At 36.8% G+C, this 18,292-nt stretch overlaps 1 protein-coding gene across 1 annotated transcript in view; it reads left to right on the top strand.

The window, feature by feature from the left end:
- Positions 1–18,292, top strand: part of LOC126884495 (uncharacterized) — a 210,063-nt gene that overhangs the window by 162,963 nt on the left and 28,808 nt on the right. Inside the window, exon 14 of the mRNA XM_050650433.1 lies at positions 10,122–10,175. Within this exon, the coding sequence (XP_050506390.1) occupies positions 10,122–10,175 (54 nt within the window). The remainder of the gene's footprint in view (positions 1–10,121; positions 10,176–18,292) is intronic.

Raw genomic sequence — 18,292 nt, 5'->3', positions numbered from 1 at the left:
CTTCTACCAGGAGGCGAAAAGGAGCAGTGACCAATGTGCAAGAAAACAGAACTACTACAAGAGCAAGGAAGGGCACCTAATAGGAGATAAGCAGGGGAAGCTGTAGATGGGAGGAGCATTTTAGAGAGCTACTTAATGAAGAACCTGATGGAAGTGATGAGGAACAAGAGGAAATGGTAGAGGAAGTCAGAGGCCCGGCGGAAACAGTAGAGACTCCAACCGGGGAAGAAATAAGAGAAATCATACATAGTATGAAAAACAACAAAAGTGCAGGTAGCAATGGTATTACTGCAGAATTAATCAAGCATGGGGGAGAAGCACTTATAACGCGAATATGTAGCCTGTTGACGAAAATCTGGGAGCGAGAGGAAATGCCGAAAGTATGGAGAGAGGCAATAGTATGTCCCATTCATAAGAAGGGAGATAGAGCAGTGTGTGAAAACTATAGGGGTATCACTCCCCTAGACGTAACATATAAGGTACTCGCCAGAGTCGTAAGAAGCAGACTGGAAAGGCACTTAAACGAGCAGGTTGGTGAATACCAGGGAGGATTCAAAAAGGGCAGATCCACCATAGATCAAATATTCGTATTGAAAATGATTCAGAGCAGTACATACGAGCAACAGTTAAAGTTAAACCTCCTCTTTATAGATTTCAAACAAGTTTACGATTCTGTGATAAGAAGGCGTTTGTACCAGGCCCTAAGAGTACTTGGAATTCCGGAAAAGATGATCAGACTCGCAAAAATGACCTTAGTGAAGACCGACAACAGAGTAAGGATAGAAGGAAGCCTATCAGGAAAATTTGAAGTTAAAAGGGGATTAAAGCAGGGAGATCCGCTGTCCACAGTACTTTTCAATTTCTTGTTGGAGGCGATATTGAGAGAGAGTGGAATACGAACGAAAGGCATGATCTTTGACAACAGAAACCAGGTTCTGGCCTTTGCGGACGATGTAGTGCTAATGGCAAGAACGGAAAGGGAACTGCTGAGGATTTTCAAACTCTTTGAAGTAAAGGCTAAGCAGTATGGACTAAGAATTAATGAGCAAAAAACAAAGTATATGGAAATGGGACAGACCTCAGATGAAGACACACAACTGAAAACTACCACAAACAACGAGAATAAAGAGTGTTGCTTCAAAAAGGTGACGGAGTTTGAGTATTTAGGAGTAACGCTAACAAGTAAAGAGTAAGAAAGCCAGGAAATTGAAAAAAGAATCTCGAGAGGAAGAAAGACAGTCGGAGCCCTACACAAACTACTTGTTTAGGCAATACGTAAAGTATCCTTAACAATAGTAACCTATACTTATTGTACGGTTATAGAGTATATTCCCATAGGTAAGCTGGTTAAGAGTAGATAACGATTTTTCATATGTAATTTAAAGTATTATCTGCATAAATGGCACAAAGAATATTTGCTACGAGAGGTATATGGTTCAAAATGCATACAGTATCACGACTAATAAGTTATGTTCACATACATGTAGAGTACTTACAGTTTTATTCCTTGATGACGTGTCACATCAGAGCTCTGATTGAATTCCATAATCCATTTGGTTCATTTGTAAGGCACTCACTAATACGCTAAATAAATCATCGTCGATAATACTGAGCAGATTGAATTATCTGAGCGGTATAAAACGATAGCAAAAAAAGCCGGTAAAATGCGGCCTTTTTACGAATAGCGGGAGCGTCGATAGATTAGAGATGATTCTCGTTAGGAAGCTTTTGACGATCTGCCCCGGCGAGGGGTTCAAATGCGAGTCTCAACAATAACCTGGAGTTTCCAGAAAGGTTACATAAATACTACTTGAATTTTAAGTAATCAGTAGTACAGGGGCGTAACTAATTATTTTAGTGAGCCGTGTATAATATATTTATTGTACATATTGCCGGGGGCGACAGGCGAGAGAGATGGCCTATATCACCTCGAAGAGAGGGGATTGGCAAAGATGTGCACAACGATAAGAAATGTTTGAAGAAATTAGAGTTTATATACACAAGGGGTAACAACGATAAAATGGAGGAAAACGATAAGTTTTCCCCCTAGGGATAGATTTTAATCTTCCAGGGGAATCACAGCGATTTTCGTAATACCACGAAGAAAATCACCGTGAGTAGTGTGAATCTTGACAGTACGAACTAGACCATCCTTACCAGGCAATACATCTATTACCCTGGCAGTTGGCCATAAGAGTGGAGGAGTACCATCCTCCTTCAACAGAACCAAATCCCCGATCTTGACAGGGTCAGTAGGGTCGGTCCATTTATTTCTTTGCTGCAGGAGGCAAAGATAGTCTTTTTTCCACAATTTCCAAAATTGCTGTTGAATTTTACTAATACGCTGAAAAAGATTCAACCTATTTTCAGGTATCTCTGAAACACTTGGTTCAGGGGGCGCGGTTAAACTTCTTTGAACTAAGAAGTGAGCTGGAGATAGGAAAGCGAAGTCATTGGCGTCAGACGACATCCTAGTGATGGGTCTCGAATTTAGAATAGCCTCGATTTGGCATAATACTGTGTTAAACACTTCAAAGGTGAAGTGGGAATTTCCTATAATTCGATAGAGGTGATACTTCACACTCTTTATTCCTACCTCATGGAGGCCGAATTGATGGGGGTTGCGGGGAACACCCATCTTGAAAGTTATGGAGTTTTGAGTACAGAATTCCTTAATCTGTTCCGAATTATTTTGATTTAAGAAAAAATCATAGAATTCGCGCATTTCATTTTTTGCCCCATGGAAATTTGTGGCATTGTCGCTCCAAATAATACTGGGCGTGGATCTTCTGGCAATAAACCTTTTCAGAGTAAGAATATAGGCTTCTGCGCTTAATCCTGTGACGAGTTCGATATGAACACATTTAGTGCTCATGCAAATGAAATAGGCTACGTATGCTTTGTAAAGCGGTGCCTTCCTCAAATGTGAGGACTTAATTAAGAAGAACCCCCCATAGTCCACTGAGACGACTTGGAAGGGTCTAGTGGGGAGTACACGATCGGGATGCATATCTGCCATCTGTTGAACAGAATTGGGTGTCATGAATCGGAAACAGTTTACACACTTACGAATTAAGCGTTTAATCTGTCTTAATCCGTCAATTGGCCAGTACTTCATTTTGACATACGAAAGTACTGTTTGCGCGCCTGAATGTAATAACTTATGATGAGCTTGAGTCAAGATTAGTTCTACAACTCGACATTTAGAAGGAAGTAGAATGGGGTGTTTTTGATTATACGATATGGGGGCGTGTCGGAGACGTCCTCCCACACGAATCAGCCCATCATTATGTTGTAGGAAGGGGTTGAGTTTACGAATGGCTTTATTGGTCACGAGTTTAGCATTTTTCAATTCAAGAATCTCTTTTTTAAAGTAGATACTTTGGATATACCTGATGATCGCGTGATCAGCGATCTCCATTTCGGGTGGCGTCAATATATCCGTATCTCGTGGAGAGTTATTTATTTTCTTTTTAATATTACTGATGAATCTAAAAAGATAAGCGACAATTCTTTGAATTTTACGAAAAGAAGAAGATTTAGCGAATAGATTTTCAAAGGTGTCGTTGAGTTCGTGATTTGTTGCTATGTTTGAGACAACTAACTTCCTTAATTCAGGAAGATCATCCTGAAAATGAGGAATTTGATGAAGAGAAAAATCGATGGGATTGTCTCTAATAAAGCTAGGTCCGCATAACCAGTCTTCGGTGGTCTGGGGATTATCAAAGACATTTATCCCTCTGGAAGCGGGGTCAGCGATGTTTTCGTGACTTCTGACGAAATGGAAATCACAAGGAAAAGTTTCCAACAAGGAATTGACCTTTTGAATTCTGTTTTGTACAAAAATGTTCCAAATGTGTTTTTTAGAAAGTATCCAAGACAAGGCAATTGTAGAGTCAGCAAAGAGATGAGATGAAGATATACTCAAATTTTTCTTGAAGATGTGAAAAAGTCTATGAGCCAGAGTGACTCCCAACACTATTCCACAAAGTTCCAATTTGGGGATGGTGAGTTTATTTTTTAGCGGAGAAATTTTGTTTTTAGAAGCGATAAGCCGCGACGATACAGAAAAGTCTGAGTATGTCGCTTTGAGATACACACAAGTGCTGTATATTTTTTCCGATGCGTCGGTGAAAATAATTAATTGAACATCAACAACTTTCTTTTGTAAAAGTAAGCATCGAGGTACCTTGACCTCTTCTATAGTTTTGAATGTCGATAAGAGGTTTTGCCAATTTTTCATAATGATGGGTGAGTCAATGGGTTGATCCCAGTCCAATTTCTGGGACCATATTTCCTGTATCAAGAGCTTAGCGTTCACAAGGACAGGGGATAACCATCCTAGCGGGTCATACAAAGTAGCAATGTAGGAGAGAATAGTACGTTTAGTAACAACATTAGCCAATTTGAAGATAGGAGTTTTAAACGAAAAGTGGTCGCGTTCTGAATCCCAGAATATGCCTAAGACTTTATCAGATCCCGTGAAGTTAAGACTGACTTCAGAGACGGGATTTAAATTGTGTTGAGACAGAAATTCTGAAGAACTGCAGTTCCACTTGTGGAGGAGGAAACCATGGGTTTCTAGCAAAGAAGTTAATTGTTCGAAAAGACAACTTAATTCATGAAGACTGTCAGCACCGCTGATCAGGTCATCCATATAGATAGATTCTTGCAGAACACTAGTAGCAAGTTCGTGGGTATGTTTGTTGTTGTCAGCGATGTGCTTGATAACTCTTTGAGCGATAAATGGGCTACTTGGGAGCCCGAAGGGTAATCTTTGAAATTGATAGCACCGTAAAGGCTGCTGAATATTGTCCCTAAAGAGAAAATTTAACAGAAATGTTTCAGTGGGACAAATGGCGATTTGTAGGAACATAGCCTTGATGTCGCCTACTAGTGCGAATTTAAACTGACGAAACTTAGCGAGAATGTCAAAAAGTTCATGTTGGACGACATAACCTTTGTCTATGACGTCACTGAGGGAGATTCCCGTAGACGATTTATTGTTTGGATCGAAAACTATACGAGTGGAAGTAGTAGAGTTGGATTTGAAAACGGGAAAGTGAGGGAGAAAGTAATTAGGTTTACCTGAGTCATTTAGCATTTTTAACGGCACTTGAATTATTTGTCCGTTATTGAGATATTCCGATATAATGTCCTGATATTTTTCCAATAAATCAGGGTTGAGTTGAAAACGTTTCTCGAGACTGAGAAAACGTCTTTTTGCCGAGAGAAACGAATTTCCCATGTCTATATCTTCGATAGGGAGTTTGAGATTGAGTGTGGACTCATATCGTCCATTGGGGAGAACATTAACATGTTTTACAAAATTAATTTCAGCGGGGTGATCATTAATGAGATCGGTGTTCTGAGGAGCGGCTTCTTCCAGCTCCCAGAATTTTTGTAAATGATCGGATAGTTCCTCGTTGGACACTACCGGCTCATTTACGGCGGAAGGAGTGTTATGAGAACAACAAGTAACGAGAGAGTTTGAATAAAATTCCAAAGCCTTTTTAGTATTTTTCGACTTAAGAGCAAAGTCTGGAACTGACCCTGATATCGTGTACCCGAGTAGAGTGCGTTGAAGAACGGGAAGACCTTTTCCCAAACGAATTATTTCAGGTTGAATGATATCGTTATACAGGTCTGCACCGAGCAGGATACCAATTGGGGATGTTACATGGAACATCGGATCACCTAATGGTATCTCTGAGGGTATGTTTAGTTTGCTCGCCGAAATAGAAATTTGAGGAAGCGGATTTGTTATCTTTGGGAGTACAGAGCACGAGATGTCAAAAGGAACGTCGTTAGCGACAGCGAAAATTGTTGTATCTACAATAGATTGAGACGAGGATGAGGTGGAGTTAATTCCATTGATCCGTAATTTTCCATCTCTAGTGGTGAGTGACAGTTCCTTTACGAGGTCAGCACTAATAAATGAAACCTGTGAGGCCGAGTCTAAAAGTGCCTTTGCGAAGACCCTCTTGCCGCTAGGAGCGACAAGATAGACCTGGAGTGTGCTTAATAACACCAAATGATTATCAAGCGAGGCTGCAGATAGAGCCATTGAATGTGGAGTCGAATTTTGAAGATTAACTTCCGTTTCAGGAGCTCTAACATGTGAGGGCCCCTGTTGTGAATTACCCTGTGTATGGGAGTTATTTGAGATAGCGGTTTTATTATGATTATTTGAGTTGTGTTGGCCAACAGCCGCGGAAGGGTTACTATGACCCGTTTTGTCGAAATGGAGCAACGTGTGATGACGAGATTTACAAACTATGCAAGAGAATTTGGATTTACACTGATCGAGCATGTGAGACCCAAGACAATTAATACAAAATTTATTTTGTTTGACAAAACTAAAACGTTCTTTAGAATTCAACTGCTTGAACTGAGGACAAGAGTAGATCGAGTGAGAGTCGTTGCAATAGGAACATTTCTTAGGACCTAAGCGAGGCGAAAGGTTACTGGTAGAAGTGTCTGAGGCTAGGTGTAAAGAGTGTCTGGAAGTAGTAGTCGATTTTGGTTTTGATTGAGATTGAATATTCTCAAGATGAACAACGCGTGTCTCGATTTCCCCTAGAAAATGGACAAAATCAGGGGTAGCTTGGCTACCACCGGATTGGAACTCAAGAGCCCTAATGGTAGGTGCGTCGAGTTTCTGAGTAGCGATATGTATGAGAAGTAAATGCAAGAGATCTGAAGGGGGCCTATTCAAGTTCAATAGGGCCTTGAAATTATTTGACATGACCGTATGAAAATTTCTTAATTGTGAGTGATTTGCGTTTCCAGAAATAGGAGGCGCATCAAGAATTTGAGAGATGAGAGTTTTGATAAGCGATTTAGAGTTGGCGTACCTTTGTGTCAGGTTATCCCGGGCTATTTTGTAATTGTCACCTGTGAGTGGGATATGCTCGAGAAGCGTCAAAGGCTCGGAAGTTAGAAAACTTTTGAGGTAAATGAGTTTTTCCAGATCACTTAATGTAGTATCAGATCCTATTATTGTATCAAAGGTCTCAATGAATGAATTGTATTCAGTAACTAAGCCACTAAATGGTTTTAACTGAATACGAGGGAGGTTTACTGTTCGTTGCCTAGCCATAGACTGTGAGGTTAGAGAAGAATTAGGGTCAAATTGGAGGGAGGGGGTAGCAGTCACATTAGAACTTTCAATGACCTCTAACCTTTCTTCCAATAGAGAAATTGTATCCAAATATTTATCAAAAACCACAGAGGAATCAGTAGAGGGGGTAGGTTCCTCGGGGATCGTCTCCAGCACATTTTGAGCATCGCGGAAAAGTCCGTAAGAATGTTTGAGTTGTGAAATTATTTCACGAATTTTATATTTGTTTAGAGAATTAAGAGTTGTGGGAACCGAATCAGCCAACTTGGTTATATCAAGTTTTGCGGTGAGCCTCTGTCGGTTATATTTTGATCGGTCAGCCATGTTGCGAGAATGTGAGATTAGATAGATTATTTGCAAATGTCTAAACCTATAAATCGATGCGAAAATGAGAGAATATGTACAATATATTATATATTACACGTTTAATAGTGTGAGATTGGCTTAATAGTATCACCCTGTATGAGCGCAGATTAGTATATGAAATGCAAAACTATAAAATTTCAAAATATATGCAATTTTCCAAAATGGGTATTTTTCAGCAAGTGTGAGACACCCTTAACAAGTATTTAAATTAATTAAATTGAAGGAAAAAACAATTATTTATTTTCTATAGTTTTCTAGAAGTGTAAAATGAGCTTAAGCGAAGCTAAATGTAGCAAAAACTTACAATTTATGCAAGAAAACAAAATTATTTTTAATAATTTTTGTAACCTGTGAACCAGGCTTAATCGGATTCAAAATTATAAATTTAATTTAAATCAAAAGGTTGAACAAACAATGTTAAAATTATAACACCCGTACTATCAGCCAAGAAATGAGTACACTTTTTGTATACTATAAACAGAAAAATATATTTACGAAAATAAAATAATGTAATATATGCAAATATTTTTTCATACAAACAAAACGACTCCTTTATTTGAACAAAGCAAGTAGTTTCTGAAATTGCACGTGTAGACCGGGCTTAACAACCTACCAGCTATTGTAGAGACGTGCTGGGTTAAATACTGAGAATTTGAGTGCAGAAAGAGAGGAATATTTTATTTTTGTGCCGGGGCGGCGTGGCTTGGAAATTTCCAAATGCAACAGAAAGACACTATAAATGAAAAACCGTTATTCTCAGAATAGAGATTATCAAAATATGCAAATACGAAGGACCTTGAGGATTTAATTAATAAATAATTAATATGATACGGCTCGATGGAACAGAAATGTTTAGGCAATACGTAAAGTATCCTTAACAATAGTAACCTATACTTATTGTACGGTTATAGAGTATATTCCCATAGGTAAGCTGGTTAAGAGTAGATAACGATTTTTCATATGTAATTTAAAGTATTATCTGCATAAATGGCACAAAGAATATTTGCTACGAGAGGTATATGGTTCAAAATGCATACAGTATCACGACTAATAAGTTATGTTCACATACATGTAGAGTACTTACAGTTTTATTCCTTGATGACGTGTCACATCAGAGCTCTGATTGAATTCCATAATCCATTTGGTTCATTTGTAAGGCACTCACTAATACGCTAAATAAATCATCGTCGATAATACTGAGCAGATTGAATTATCTGAGCGGTATAAAACGATAGCAAAAAAAGCCGGTAAAATGCGGCCTTTTTACGAATAGCGGGAGCGTCGATAGATTAGAGATGATTCTCGTTAGGAAGCTTTTGACGATCTGCCCCGGCGAGGGGTTCAAATGCGAGTCTCAACAATAACCTGGAGTTTCCAGAAAGGTTACATAAATACTACTTGAATTTTAAGTAATCAGTAGTACAGGGGCGTAACTAATTATTTTAGTGAGCCGTGTATAATATATTTATTGTACACTACTAAGAGCCAAAAACATCTCCAGAGAGGCAAAATTAAGACTCTATAGAACAGTGATCCAGCTCACAGTTCTTTACGCGAGCGAAACATGGGTCATGAACAAAAACCAAGAAAATATGCTGAACATCTGGGAGCGGAGTGTCCTAAGGAAGATATTCGGGGGAGTAAAAAACGATGAAGACGTTTGGAGGAGACGAACAAATGCAGAGATCAGAGAGCTGTACCGGAAACCAGAAATAAGCCAGATGGTCAGAACAAAGAGACTAAGTTGGTTAGGTCATCTTGCGAGAATGGCTGACGGAAGGTGGGCAAAGGACTCGCTGCTGAGAGGGGAAGGAAAGAGGAGAAGAGGACGACCCAGGAAAAAGTGGCTAGAAGCATGTAAGGAAGACCTGCAAACAATCGGGATATCTAATTGGAGAACTGCGGCCATGGACAGGAGAAAATGAAGAAAACCTTAAAGAAATTTCAAGCCATGGGCCTTTAAGGCCTGTTGAGCTATATTATATATTACAAGATACCTACAACATGTCGATGAAGTTCTGGTGGAAAAATGGAAACAACTAGATCAAGAAACTATTCTATGGCAAACTAAAATGACAACCAGAAGGAAAGAGAAAACGAGGTAAACCGAGAAAAGTTGGAGCGAAGGAGCGAAGGAATAAATAAAGAGCTGAGAGAAAGAGACATAGAAGAGGACCTATGGAACAACCGGACGAAGTGGCCATTGGAAGTCGGAAAACAGCAGAGAGCGTTATAAACCGACAGTTTAAAAATTAAAGCGACTGGTGCAAATGTAGTTGATAGAACTTTTTCGAGCAGCAGTAGATACAGTTAAAATAGTGAAGATGATATCCAACCTTCGACTGGGAAGCAGCACTTGAAGAAAGGACTGGATGAACGGACGGTAGAACGTTATACTATATTTCACTGGTGACGGCAAAATATCGAGATATTGTTCAAAGTATTGAAAAGTTTCAGGCCCGCTAGGCCTGAATAAAATAAAAATCTTTGGTAACCAGAGGTAATGATAGCCACTTAAAGCAAAATACTGCCCTTTTTTTGAAAAGATTATTAAAAAATATGTTTATATTTTGAAATTTTTTTATTGTATGGTGGTGACTCATATTTAACAAACGTAATTATTATTTTTTAGTCTAGCTTCTGAAGAACCCACGTTAATTGATGCCTCCCCACGAAAGAAAGCAAAGTAAGTACTACTGTATTTTATAAATGTCAGTAGGTATACCATATTTTATCAGGATTAATTATCAGGAATAAATATTGAGATTATAAGAGGGATTTGTAGATTCTTCTTCTTCTTCTTTTTGTATAAACATGACTGTCTGTTTTTCAATGTGCCTCCAGTAAGTTGTCGTTCCTTCCTATTGGGGAACCGTCTCTCGCTGTCCTTACTACTCTATTTGTTGTCATTTGGCTTATGTGGTGATTCCATTCTACTCTTCTGTTTGTTACCCAGTTAGTAATGTTGTCCACCTTGCATCTCGTCGTATATCTGTACTTCTAGCTCTGTCCCATAGAGTCTTACCATCGATTTTTCGAAGGATTTTCATCTTTTTTGTCCTGTCTGTATCAGGTCGTGTTTCTGCCGCGTATGTCATTATTGGTCTGATGTCGGTTTTGTAAATTCTGCCTTTCATTTCTTTTCCGATATTTTTATTTATTTCTCCATAATGTGTCATTCAGGCAACCTGCGGCTCTGTTTGCTCTATTTAGTTGATCTTCCATTGACTGATGATTTCGTTTTAATTATTCCTAGCGGTACCTCTCTTGAGTACCTATAACAAATAGATAACGTCCTTTAATTTGACCCTGTCAATTGATTTCTTATCGATTTCTTGCCTTTCTTTTGAACTTGCCTCATTATAAATATAGCGTCGGTACATGATCTTACCGATCTAAAACTATGTTGTTCTTCTGCTAATGTTATAATTTCATTCAGTTTGTTTGTTATCACTTTGCTTGTTAATTTTAATGTTGTGTTTAATAAGTTAATTCATCTGTAATTCGCCGGGTCCAATTTGTTTCCTTTTTTGAAGAGAGGTATTAGGATGCTTGATCTCCATTTTTGTGGTACTCTGTTTTGTTCTATTATTTTTTGTATTAGTTTTAATAGTTGTTTCGTCAGATCTTGTCCTCGATACTTTAGGACAGGGGTCACCAATTAGCGGACCGCGGTCCGCATCCGGACCTTGGGCTAGTTTTGTGCAGACCGCGATTACATTCAGAATATAGTGTTTTACAATTTTGAAAATCTTTGGCCATGAAATTGTGTACTATGTTAGGCTCAACTTATGGATGCGAAGCAGTTTTTTCAAGAATGAACTTTATTAAGAATCAGTACAGCTCTCAGCTAACAGATGAATATCTCAACTCCCTAATGAAAATCAGTCGCACTAAACTCATTCCAAACTTTATACAGGTTATACATTTTTTTACATTGGAAACAATTTTTTTAAACAAATTAAATTGATGTTCTTGCCCCGAAAAAGTATTTTTAGGTTTTTTTTGTGTGATTTTGAACAAAAAAAAAGGTCATTTGTCATTTTTCTCAAAAGTTGATAGTTTTCAAGTTATAAGCGAGTTAAATACACATACGCATTTTCGAGGCTTGAAAACTCATGTGTAAATTAATTATTAGTGTACAAGTGCCTAAATTGAAACTTCTACATTCAATGTCAAGATCCTAACGAGTAATCGGGGCTTATTTCAATATAGATCGTTGGTTTTTAATGGTTAATCGTCGCATTTTATGGCGCGTATACATATTATACGTACTTATGTGAGAAATTCTCAACAAGTACTTGACATTTATTAAAATTTTATAACATATTATTAACATAGTTTTTTAAATAATTTATCAACGCACCATATAGTGCAATATGCACCATATAGTGCGACGCGCCGCCGCGGCGGTTTAAGGCGAAAGTGGACGCGCTTAATTAACAATTAAAAACAACTATCTAAATTGAAATAAGTGCCGGTTACTTATCAGAATATTGAAATTGAATGTTTTAAGTTTAAACTTCAATTTAGATACTTAAGAACCTCAAAAATAATAATTTACACATGAATTTTCAAGTTTAGAAAAGGCTTATTTTTGTACTTTTCAGTTTTAAGTCGCTTAAAACTCGAAATCTATCAACTTTGAGAAAAATGAAGATCTTTTTGTTTAAGATTACCCAAAAATGCTGAAACTATATTTTCGGGGGTAAAAAAGGTGATATTTTGAATAAAAAAAAATTGTTAAACAATTTCTGCCCAATTTCGCCCAGCACCCTTCTCATTTGTCTTCTTGTTAAGAATCCGCAAAGAATATGAATCAAAATAACCAGACACAGGCAGCATTAATCCGGACCCCGGAAGACCCCGGCCCCGGAAGGTTTTCGAAACGGACCCTCAGAGAATATAATTGGTACCCCTGCTTTAGGAGGTCGTTAGACATTCTGTCCTCTCCTGGAGATTTTTTTAATACTTCCTTTACATCTCCCTCCTCAATGTTTATTTCTTCGTTTGTTCTAACTTCAGGTGTTGGTGGTTCGTTATCTTTGCCTTTAGCAAATAGAGATCGGAAGTAGTTTGTCCATATTTCCTTCTGAACGTGTTTCGTTTTTATTAATTCGTTCATCTCTTTTCTTTACCCTCTAATCATTCTCCATACTTTTTTGTGTTCCGTATATAGAAGTCGTGCTGCATCTGCTTTGAGAAACTCTGCCAGTGTTCCCTTTCTATTTGTCACAATATTGTTTAGTATCTCCATCAGCTTATCGTGCTTTACAATACAGTATCGAACGCTTTATGCTAATCAATAAAACATGCATAAATATCGCAATTTACGTCTCTACATCGTTGAAATAGCACTTGTATACTAAATAGAGCCTCTCTTGTACCCACTGCATTTCGAAAATCAAACTGTGTACTGCTGATTTTTTCTTCGCACAGTCTATATATCCTTTGATGTATAATTTTTAGAAACAATTTTAGAATATTGCTCAATAAGCTAATGGTTCGGAAATCACTGCAGGATACAGATTTTGTTTTCTTTGGTAAAGCAATAAACGTTGACTTCAGCCAAGTCTTTGTATTACTCCGCTTAAATATATATTTCATTAAATATTTGGCTAAGGCGTTGAGTACCGTCGGTGTTAAATAGTTTTATTAATTCAGCATATGCATTGTCAGGTCCAGGAGCTTTGCCATCTTTTAGTTGTGAAATTGCTCTTTCCACTTCATCCGATGTGATTGGTAAGTGGTCATCACATATGTAGGATGGAGATTGTTCGGATCTAGTATCATCAAAGAGTTCCTGGATGTATTTTGTCCATATGCATATTTCTTGATTTCTGTCTGAGATGATATTCCCATGGTAGAATAAACCAACCAGCCTTTTTCTGTTTCATAGACCTAGAGGAAGCGTTTGATAGAATACAATTAAAAGATGTGATACTCGTACTACATGACAAAAATTTACACTGGATATCATAAAACTAATAAAGAACATAATATATGTTAGAAATAAAATAGAAATGAAAGTCAGTGGAATAATAACAGAACCCATAGAAGCAAATACAGGAATCAGGCAACGAGATTCACTAAGAGCCCTCTACTGTTTAACATAATGTTGGATGCAATAATAAAACAAGTGAAGAAAAAAGAGGATACAAAATGGGCGATAGAGAGATAAAAATACTCTGTTACGCTGACGACACCGTGTTAGTAGCAGAGTGCGAAGACGACCTACAAAGATTACGGCACGAATTCAACATTAACGCAAAAGATATGAATATTAAAATAACAGCCCAAAAAACAAAAAGCTTAGTAATAGCCAAAAAACAATAAGGAGTTAGACAATCAAATTATACAAGTAATGACTTTCAAATATCTCGAAATTAATCTATCAGCCGACAACATTATTGAAGAAGAGGTAAAAGACCAAATAATTAAAGCCAGTAGAACGGCTGGATGCCCAAACGACACAATTTGGAAACAAACACCTAAGATTGGAAACAAAGGCCTGAATATATAAATCAGTTATTAGGCCAGTTATAACTTACACGGTCGAAACAAGACCAGATACAAGCAACACACGAAGACATCTGGAGAGCAACGAAATGAAGATCTTACGAAGGATTTGTGGAAAAGCACTACAAGACGGGGTAAGAAGTGAGAAAATCAGACGCATATGTGAGGTAGATAATATAAATACCTTGGTAAAGAAGGGAAAAGAAGAGTGGAGTCAACACATAAGCAGAATGTCTGAATCAAGGATAGTAATAATAGCCAGGGACAAGTCACCGTTAGACAGAAGAAGTATAGGAAGCCCAAGGAAAAGATGGAATGGCAATTTAGGGGCAGAACGAAAGACACCGTTGAAGAAAAACAGGCAGTACTGCTTATATGTACCTGTAAAAGAAGAAGAAGAAATCATCAACATTTATTAAACTGTTAGTTTTAGGTACAGAAAATAGTTGTCAAAACTTCAAGAACAATGAAAGTTGTTTCTAAAAACCTCATAACATGTAGGGTGACTCTTAGCTCTTTGTACTTCAAGTACTTTGTTTACTAAATACTAAGTAAACTAAGGGTCGGTTGTTCGAACGCTAATCAACAATGATCATTATCAAATATTTAATTACTGTCACCAACTGTCAATGTCAACTTTCATTGGGTTGCTGAAATCATAATTATTGATTACAATTATGAAATTACTTAATCAATTATGTTAATAATTGTTATGTTAATTGATTAACTAATCTCATAATTATAATTAATTATGTTTTCAGCAACCCAATAAAAGTTGACATTGACAGTTGGTGACAGTAATTAAATATTTGATAGTGATCATTGTTGATTAGCGTTCGAACAACCGGCCCTAAGTATTTTAAATACTACAGTATTTGATTACTATTCTCTAAACAAAAATAAGTATTCCCTTCCCTTCTATCAACTCTTGAAGTTCAAAATTAATTCTAATTCTCCACAAAATACATTTCTTCATAGCTCTGGTGATTCTTTGAAGATCCCTTGTCATGCATCAATTTTCAGAAAAGGTGGCAACTGGTTTTATAAAAGTTTTTGTATACCTTATATTTTGCATAGTCTTCCAGAAGCATATCCGCATTAAAACCAATTTCTGACACGCTATAAAATGTTATAAACTGCTCATTTTCGTTAGTTTCGTACACCAAGTTCTTATAAAAATAATGTCCTGCTGAGCCGGATCCACATCAATAAAAATTTATGTTGAACGTTGTATTTGGCACAAATTGCTCGTGTGCGTTAAAGTTTTTGTTGATGTGGACTGTGCGCCGCAAGGATTTATGCAAAAATATTTTCGTGACGAACAACACACATTATCCGGCGTTCTGTCGGTTTTTCAATCGACTTCAAAGAAATTTTCGCCGCACAGCAGTGTTAATGTAGACTTGATTATCCACTTGTCGCTAAGGGGATTCGGCGGTACAACACACAAAATAAATATTTACGTCGTAAATATACTTGACCAGATTTAAATTTGTGCCGCGAATATTTTTTTAATGTTTTATTTTAGTAAATGTTTTATCTGAATTGATTTAATTTTTTATATCGCTTTCAAATATGAAAAAAATGGCGGATTTTGAAAAAAACGTTGTAGACTTTTTTTTAATGGAACACCCAGTATATTTTTTTGTAAATTGAAAGAAAGGTCATTCACCTATCTAGCGATAAAAAGGTTTTCAAAATCGGTTGTCAAATCACTGAGTAATTAATTTTTAAAATGAGAGGTGCAACGTGGATATCACATACCTAAATAACATAACTAAGCAAATTGATATGTTATGTGATTTCCACATTGCATCTCTCATTTTAAAAATTAATTGCTCACTCATTTGATAACCGATTTTAAAAAATTGTATATCGCTGGATAGGTAAATGACCGTTTTTTCAAGCTACAAAAAAATATACTGGATGTTTTAATAAATAAAGTCAACAACGTGTTTTTTCAAAAATCCGCCATTTTTTATTTAAAAGCGATATTTAAAATGGTCATTTACCGAAAAATTCGAAAAAACGGTCATTTATCTATCCAGCGATATAAATTTTTTTAAATCGGTTATCAAATGAATGAGCAATTAATTTTTAAAATGAGAGATGCAATGTGGAAATCACATAACATAATATCAATTTGCTTAGTTATGTTATTTCATCATCATCATCATAAGTGGCTCGACAATCCGTTGTGGATCTTGGCCTGCTGACAAAGAAGTCGCCACTCCTGTCGATTCCTGGCAACTTCCCTCCATCTTCTGACCCCTAGAATTTTTAGGTCTTCTTCAACATCATCAATCCATCTTCTTCGTGGTCGTCCTCTACTTCTTGTACCCTCTGGTTTTGAAAATGTCAATCTCTTAGTGTATTCGTGGTCTGACATCCTAGCAATGTGTCCAGTTCATCTAAGTCTCTGCACTTTAACGAATTTCACAATATCTGGATCGGTGTATAACTGATACAGTTCAAAGTTGTATCTTCGACGCCATAGCCCATTTTCATTTACTGCCCCAAAAATCTTTCTAAGAATTTTGATCTCAAAAATACCAAGAAGTCTTTTATCACTTTGAGATAGGGTCCACGTTTCAGCTCCATACAACAGTGCTAGTCAAAAGTCCGTACCCCCCTCGTATCTTTTGAACGGTTATACTTACAATAGTGAAATTTGGAGAAAGGAAATGAATGGAAGTAGGCTTCTTAACTAGTCATGACAGGTGACGTAAAAGTGACAGATGACTTTACAGCGCCACTGTGACAGATAATTTTAAATGGCACCCTATGGTAAGCGATACCTCGTTTGATAGGTATTAAAAATACCCATTCAGCTATAATACTTTTGTTTGAGTTTAAGCTTATTTGGATGAATAAATGAAATAATATAAAATTGTAGTTTCGCATTTAATTAATAAAAATTCAGACCTCCGCCTATGGTTACTTGTCAAAAAGGTTGACGTTGACGTAAAAACTACTAGAGAGCTGAAAAATGTCAACTTTTTTGATAAAATAAGCATGGGCGGACATTTGAATTTTTAATAATTAAATGCGAAACTACAAAGTTGTATTTATTTCATTTATTCACCAAAATCAAAATCAACTTAAACCCAAAAAAATTAGTATGACTGAATAGGTATTTTCAATACCTTTCAAATGTGGTATCCACTTGCCATAAGGTCCCATTTAAAATTATCTGTCACAGTGGCGCTGTAAAGTCATCTGTCACTATTACGTCACCTGTCATGACTAGTTAAGAAGCCGGACTTTTGACTAGCACTGTATATCACAACCGGTCTTAGTATATTGGTCTATAGGTCTTGTATATATTGAGCTTTACTGCACGTTTTATATTTTTATTTTTTAAATGTTTATGGAGACCGTGAACAGTTTTGTTTGCTATTGCTATGCGTCTTTTTATTTCATCGCTTGTCGTGTTTATTGAGTTTACTAGCGATCCAAGATATGTGAATTCCTTGACTTGCTCAAAGGTGTGATTGTTATTTGAATTCTCTGTTGGATATTTCGGGAGATTTTAGAAACCAACATATATTTGGTTTTTTCCTCGTTTACCACAAGTCCTAATTCACTTGCCGCGTCCGCAAGCCTTGTAAAACACTGCACCATGTCTCTCAAACGTTTGCCCACTATAACTATATCGTCAGCGAATGCAAGAATTTGCGTCGATCTATTAAAAATAGTTCCATTCATTCTAATATTTAATTTTCTGACTGCCTTTTCCAAGGCAATATTAAAAAGGAGACACGCCACACAGTGTTCAAAATTGGTCAAAACGTGATCGAAACTAAATTTGTTTAAACTGTAAAAGTGATCCGGCTGAAAACTTGGAATATTTGAGGTATTATACCGTATAACGAGTATATTATAATAGGAGTCATTTTTTTAAGTTTTCATCCCCTCATTAGGGGGTGAATTACTTAAAAAATATCGTTATACAGGTTGTTTCATTAAGAATCTCAAATCTTTGATTTTTAGATTCTAGACCTCAAAATATTAGGATTTAACCCAAATCACTTAAATAAAATGTGGCTCGTTACAGAGTTACAGGGTGTTTTATTTAACAATTTAATAACTATTTTTGCTCAGAGGTTTAAAACTATTCGACGTATCCTTTTCATACTTGGCAAAAGGTATGGGTATTGTACACCCTATGTACACCTTATGTTAAACAAACGTTTCTGGCTATTACCAGAGGCGTACGACAGGGAACAGGGAATGGTTGACCCTTCCCAAATTCTACGCCACTGGCGGAAATGCCATTTTAGC

This window comes from Diabrotica virgifera, chromosome 5, assembly GCF_917563875.1.
Source record: "Diabrotica virgifera virgifera chromosome 5, PGI_DIABVI_V3a".
NCBI classification, from domain to species: Eukaryota; Metazoa; Arthropoda; class Insecta; order Coleoptera; family Chrysomelidae; genus Diabrotica; species Diabrotica virgifera.
The sequence above is the reverse complement of the archived record's forward strand: the minus strand, read 5'-3'. Positions and strand labels throughout refer to the sequence as shown.